This window comes from Borostomias antarcticus (assembly GCF_949987555.1).
Source record: "Borostomias antarcticus genome assembly, chromosome: 11".
Lineage (NCBI taxonomy): Eukaryota > Metazoa > Chordata > Actinopteri > Stomiiformes > Stomiidae > Borostomias > Borostomias antarcticus.
In genome coordinates, this window is record NC_140244.1 from 19500402 (window position 1) to 19507547 (window position 7146).

Sequence of the window (7146 nt, forward strand, 5' to 3'; positions counted from 1 at the left end):
GAGCTCAGTCTCGTTATGGCCTATCTTTAAATGCTTTCCGCATTTCTCAATGCGTCCGTATCCGCATTGATCAGCTCACGATGAGCAGAACTTGGACGTTCATGAATTTAAATAATAACAATAACTCCACTCGGGATAAATCGTAAGCAACCTAAAGTTTTGTCAGGACGAAAGTTTAAAAGTAACAATGAAACCAACTTGATAGCGCTAAAAACACTACTTCCTGATCACGTACAGTAAACGTGCACTGGTGGTTCAGTCAAACCGACTGCCTATATCCAATCTATCAAGAAGAACAAGATACAGCTGGACAACCCAAACGAAATACATGGATTTACGATCTCACGAGACTCAAGGGAAGGTGAAAACGACCTTTAATTTGTCCATCTGTTGACCTTTATTGTTTGGGACAGGCTACGGCTGATCGGAATCGAATTGCAACCCTGTATTTCATGCTTGACTGTTGGAATAGGCGAAGCATTCAGACAGACACTTCACTTTTCAGACTATTCAAAGGTAGCTTACACACTACAACACAGTTGTATCATCAACAGTAATTTATCAATGTATTGGGACCAAATGAAATAAAGATTATGTTGGTACTTTCATTTTGTTGCAAGGACACTTTTATTACATTACATTTAGCTGGCACTTTTATCCAAAGCGGCTAGTAGGAAAAGCCAATGTACTACTACTTGCCAGAACTCACAAGTGCATCTTCTTTCTAAACAAGTGACTAAGAGCATAATCCAGTGCTGAAGGCAAAGTGCAAGAATAGCAATCTAAAATACAATAGGTGCTTAGGAGGGTGGATTATGTAGTGATTCAACACTTTTACTTTTGTTTTTATCAACGTTTCACTTTCCAGAGCTCTTTGGTGAGGCACAGAGACCGCAATGAGGGTTCAAGCGACCACAGGCCTAGTAAGGGCCCCGTCAAACGCAGTCCTCAGGTACACTCATCCACCAACTGCTCATCCACTAACCGCTCCTGCCTTCATCAGACCAGAGTAGCCGACAGTTCTCTGACCGTACTCTGCAGAATGTTGCCGTTCTCGGCTGTGCATGTTTTCTGTGAACGGAGGACCTTGTGCATGTCTCATTTATCGCTGCCTTATGTCCGTCTAATTCTGTGAATGTAATAGCCTGTTGTTGTACTCAAAGGATGAGAAAAGGCCCTTCAGGAGAGTAAGAAGTCCATCCAGGCCCAGAGCAGGCCTATCTGGTCCCTTCAAACCCAGATTCGGGGGAAGGTTCTACAGGCCTCGGTAAGACCAGAGCACGGGCTTTCTGAGGGAAGAACAAACCCGCGAGCTCCGTAGTCGTGATACGTTCTCCTTCCCTCTGCAGTTTCCTGCGGGACGAGCATCCGTTCCGGAAGCCAGGCTTCGGCTACGGCTTCGGGTTCCAGAGGTACCACCACTTCACCCCGCGCCCATGGTACCACTGGAGGGACCAACACAGACCCCACCCCCCAGCTCCGCCCCCGACCCCTAGCTGCCAGCACAGCATTGAGCCGAGGAGCCCCCCCGCCAAGCCTAAAGAACACACCAGTAGGTTCACACACAGTCAAGCCTAAAGAACACACCAGTAGGTTCACACACAGCCAAGCCTAAAGAACACACCAGTAGGTTCACACACAGCCAAGCCTAAAGAACACACCAGTAGGTTCACACACAGCCAAGCCTAAAGAACACACCAGTAGGTTCACACACAGCCAAGCCTAAAGAACACACCAGTAGGTTCACACACAGCCGGGTGGCAGGGAGAATGATATGGGTAGTGGTAGTATTGCTAGTAGTGGTAGTAGTATTGCTAGTAGTGGTAGTAGTATTGCTAGTGGTCAGTAGAGCATAATGTCACATAATGTTATACAACGGAAACAAAATCATTGTCCCTAGTGAGCATGTTGAAATAGCCCCTCCCTCGTTTGAATCTACAGTAGAAAAGTAAAATCATAGAACCATGTTCTATTGTTTTCCTCTACTGAACAACCCTATTCCTTTTAACCAGAAAAGAACTGTGAGGTTAAACTCTTTTGCAAGGGTGGCTGGGAAAGACAGTATATTCAGTTCTGTCATCTTTTCCATTTAAATGACAGTATTGTCTCCGGGTGGCAATATCTAGTGTACAGACATTTTAAGCGGTGAAATGTCAGTAACATCTTGAGACCATAAGATGGCAGTAGTAGCAGTAATGGACACATCAATAGAAGCACAGAGGCAAGTCCAAACCACCGTGTCTCTAGCGCCCCCCACATGGGGAGCTGGCTTCGCTCAAAGTTTAGTTTTGGTCATTTTGGTAATGCTGTGTCCGTTACACCGAGACCTTTCTGCCAGTCCAAACCATGTGTGTCTGTGACTTTCCCATGTGGAGATAACCACTTCAACTATTATAGTTCTGTCTATATGCTATAGATTGTAGTCCATTGATCTGCCAGTTATCTATCATCATAGAGCCACAGGAATTGTATGACCTCTACTGGTGAATGTAGTGTAGTTATTACTTTACCATGTTGTTTACTGCTTTTGGTAATCAGCTAATCAAGTGACGTCTTTGTAAACAAATAAGGGAAATCAAATTGGCCTATTTCAGAACTAGTGTGTGTGTGTGTATGTATGTATATGTTATGTATGATATCCCTATGACCTATTTGTTATTATGGTGGTTTAGTGGGATTATCATATCTGTCGTACACAGTGGTGTTTTTGACTGACTTCTGCTTTAGATTAGGTGAAGACACACCTCCTCTAGCTACTGTAGCGGCAGAATCGATATCTTTCATCTCTTTGATGTTGTAGTTGAGCACTATCTCAATTTCCTACCGTGGGGAGATCTGTGTTCCCTCTCTCTCTTCAGTCAGCTGCTCTGTCTCTGCACAGACTGCAGAATTGTGGAGGTGTGTGTGTGTGTGTGTGTGTGTGTGTGTGTGTGTGAGTGTGTGTGAGGAACAGGTTTCTGTATGTGCCTGAGAGATGTGCTATGCTCGTGACTCATCGGTGTGCTGTGTGTGTGAGAGAAATAGAGAGAAATAGAGAGAGAGAGAGAGAGAGAGAGAGAGAAAGAAAGAGAAGCACTGGGCTTACAGCCAGCTGCATATAATGAGCCATAACTAAGCTCTCGCCTCACATAGGAACACTGCAGTCAAACGTTGCGAGGCAGATTTCTCAAATCACACCCAATCAATTCTGCTTAGAGAAACATCATTAATAGCTGCATGCAGATATCAACTCCCTCGCCGACAGACAGATCGAGTTAGCGACGTTAGCAGGGACACAGCCATGTCGATTAAGACCCCGATACCTACGGTCGTCCCGGACATTGCCCGTCTTGGGATTTCAGAAATCCACCTGCATGCGAAATCCAACGTAGTTACTGTCATGGCAGATATGCCCTGTATTGCGTCTGTGACAGCGGTTGGGGTGTGTGTTGCGTGCGTTGGAGACATGTGGGTCTGTGTGTGTGTGATTTGCAGGTACGCCCAGTAGATCGTCTGCAGGTTCCAGCAGCAGAGAGAAGGAGAAGCCATCTCTGTCTTTCACAGTAAGTGTGTGTGTGTGTGTGCGTGTGTCTGTCTGTCTGTGTGTGTGTGTGTGTCTGTGTGTGTCTGTGTGTGTCTGTGTGTGTCTGTGTGTCTGTGTGTGTCTGTGTGTGTGTGTGTGTGTGTGTGTGTCTGTGTGTGTGTGTGTTTCTGAGCCCCTCTCTATTAGAGAAGTACAGAGAGAGCCCAGCCTCCGTATAAAGGGATGAAAATTAGTGTTGGGTTTATTGACCCAGAGACAGCTGGGAAAGAAACAGGGCAGTTTAACCACGCCCACGATGACGCAGACGCCGCTGGCGTCCTCATCTCAGAGGGACACAGACGAGGCGTCTGAAAGTCAAGGCCAGACAGACGAGCCGTCACGTATTAAACCGAATACACCAGACCTTACTGGGACAGGAATGTTGATCCAGTGTGACTGAGACAAATGTGACAACTGGGATTTTGCTTAGCAATTCCAGATGAATGATAGGTTCTTCTGAGCTAGACCTGTAGGTTAAAACAGCTTTTCCTGTCAGGTTTAACAATCGTGGAAAACAGTAGCTGTCAGACATTGTTGGATTGAATGAATGGAAGTCATCCTAGTGCATTCTATACAGGATTGGGATCATAGATTTGGGATGAGTGTCACAGGTTCTACATGTATGATTCCAAGGGTTACATACTTTAAAAAAAAAGGTATACACACCAAATGTAAACATTTAATCCAAATATAATATAATATTTAATCCAAATATAATAATATATCAACTGAAACAAGCTTTACTGTGCCCCTTTAAAATGCCATTTTGAATCAGTGTTAAATTAATAAATGCAATATTTTATTGTGATATTGTTGTTTTGACAACAGTGCTGCTTGTTGGTGTCGTTACAATATGCTCAATAATTACTTGTTTCCACTGTGTCCATGGGTAACTGTCCGTCTGTCTGCTGAGTCTCTCTCAATCTCTCTCTTTCTCTCCCTCTCTCTCTTTCTCTCTCTCGCTGTCTCCCCCTCTCTCTCTCTCCCTCTCTCTCTCTCTCTCTCTCTCTCTCTCTGTAGGTCTCTCAGGAGAACGAGGGAGCCCAAGTCAGAGAGAGAGAGAGAGGGAGAGAAAGGGATCTCACCTCTACATTAGGCCGGGCGGCGGCACGAAACGGAGCCATCCAGGAGAAGAGGAGGGAGATAGAGGAGGTAAAGTACTGCTGAGAGAGAGACGGGAAAGACGAGTGGACAGAGACAGAGATGGAGAGATAGAGAGGGTTTGAGGGCGAGTTGCACAGTAGGAGAGGAGAAAGGACGAACACCGTGTCCACTGATAGACAAATATAGAAGTGGGAACACGGGTGGAGAGAGAGATAAGAGGAGGGAGGCTTAAAGAGAGGGGGAGAGAGAGAGAGAAAGAGAGAGAGACATTCCATGCCAATAAAGCATCGAAATGTAATTTAATCGAGAGAGGGGGAGGAGATTTGAGGGCCGCAGTCAGTCTGAACATGAAGAAACAGCGAGCCCGTCTCTCCGGCTCTCCTTCGCGTCCCAGCGGAGTCGGCAGGGAACGGGTTAACAAGTCGTCGTCTTTGCCGACGGACTGGTCGGCTCGTGTCCTAACGTCCCCTCAGACCGATCAGAACCTCCGGAGGTAGGACCGGCCAAGTTTCCATCTGGATCGCCGTGACTCATCGTCACGGTAATACCGTGCGCTGTTGCGCAACAGCGCCCGCGCACGTGTCCTGCTGTAGCCACCGGGCGCAATGTGACGGCACAACACATGAAGCGTCGGTGTGTGTTTGTGCATGAGAAAGAGTGTGTGTGTGTGTGTGTGTCCTTCCACTCAACCGAAGAGAAGGTCTCCATATCTCCATGGTTACTGGAGAAGGTGGGCTTTGTGAGAAAGCAGTCTGGTAACAGGTAGCTGATGCAGACGTACGCACACATGAATGCGCGCGCGCACACACACACACACACACACACACACACACACACACACACACACACAGTGTTATGTGCAGTGGGAACAGCTGCCCGCATATGAGTGCAGCCATGGACTGCTAATCCACTCAGTGGTAATGGTATACACATGACAAGACCCTTCCTTTTGGCTTGAAGGATTTCTTACAGCACACTCTCTCACTCTCTCTCTCCGCCCCCACCTCCTTCCCTCCCTCCCTCTTATCTCCCTGCATCACTATTCCTTACTTCCTCAAGCCTGTCCTCCTTTCTGACCCCTTTTTTCTCCCTCCATCTCCTACTCCCTCTTTCCATGGCGTCCATCTTTCCTTCATTTGTTGTTCTCACCCTCAGCCCAACATTCTGTTGGTAATTGAGTGAATCTTTAGAGTGATCTTTAGACCATCTGGACAAGGCTTCTCAATGGAACAGGAGCCACGATGTACCGTATTAGCAAACGTTCAACATTATATCTACAACTAGTACTGAGGAACACTGGGTTTGCTGACTACGTGTGTGTGTGTTTGTGTGTGTGTGTGTGTTGCAGGTATACCGTCAGGACAGCGACACGTTCGGCGCCGTGGTGAGGATGCTGATAGCCAAGGACCCGTCGCTGGAGCGACCCATCCAGTCGTCCCTGCAGGAGAACCTGAGCGAGATCGGCCTGCGCTGTGTGGAGGCCATGCAGCACTTCATAGACGACTACGACTCCAAAGACCCCTCCCCCAAGTGACGGGCGGACCCCCCCCACCTCAGCCGCCCACCTGCCTTTTACCACGGGACGTCCACTAGCGAGAGCGATACGAATCCACTAAGTCCTCTTTGGAATGCTCAGAATACCGATTGTGTTGGTAGCTGTGCCTGATGTGTGTGCGTGTGTGTGTGTGCGTGCGTGTATGTGTGTACACTACTGGCCGTGGCACTAGTCCTCCCTACGAGCTGGACCGTCCTTGTGTGCAGGCCAGTCAAAGTCACTCCTGGTGCTCTGCCTTCCACTCCGACTCCAGCTTCCTGTTGTGACCGGCTGCCCAGTGGAAGGACTCTGGCGCTCGGGGAACCTTTAATATTGGCGTTGGCTGGGATTCGCTGCCTTTTACTGGAGTATGATTCCTAATGTCAGAGTGGATACTTGATTTTTCTCCTTTCTTAAAATGAAAACGGGACTTTGTTTAATTTGATTCATGTACATATAAATACATTGTATTTTCATCCAAAGATGATCATTTAAAAAAAGAGGAATGCACTGATTTTTTGTATAAATGTTTTTTTAAAACACAAAACCATATGCTCTCCATATTATTTCCCTACATGGACACACTGAATCGCAATCCCCCTGCTGTTACTTTGGAGTTGGTGTCTTGTGGCAAATATTGTACACAAGATCCATTTAAAAACACTGCTGCTGTTGTTCTTTTTTTTTGGGGGGGGGGGGGGTCACAGTAATAATTTGTTAATATGTATTGAGCTTCTAGCGAAATAAAAGTGACTGAATTCTGTTTCTGAAGTACGTAGGGCCATCGGTCAGCATAGTGCAGCTATCTGTCCAGCCTGTGTTTCGGGACCTGGGGAAGCTGCCAGGGGCGTCTGTGACGGAGCGGTTGCGCTGATCCGGTCTGATGGGTGATCATCGGGCAGGCAGCCAATTACTCAGCCTGAGCAGCGAGGAGGATGATGATTAG

General features: G+C 47.1%; 1 protein-coding gene across 1 annotated transcript; it reads left to right on the forward strand.

The window, feature by feature from the left end:
* Positions 1-270: 270 nt before the first annotated feature.
* LOC311315461 (uncharacterized protein) lies at positions 271-6200 on the forward strand (the record flags this gene model as incomplete). Its single annotated transcript, XM_084446131.1, has 7 exons — positions 271-361; positions 869-952; positions 1164-1267; positions 1350-1552; positions 3475-3542; positions 4583-4714; positions 6015-6200. Exons 1-7 carry the CDS (start codon positions 329-331, stop codon positions 6198-6200), a joined length of 810 nt encoding a protein of 269 aa, XP_084302257.1. The 5' UTR covers positions 271-328.
* Between the last annotated feature and the right edge of the window lie 946 nt (positions 6201-7146).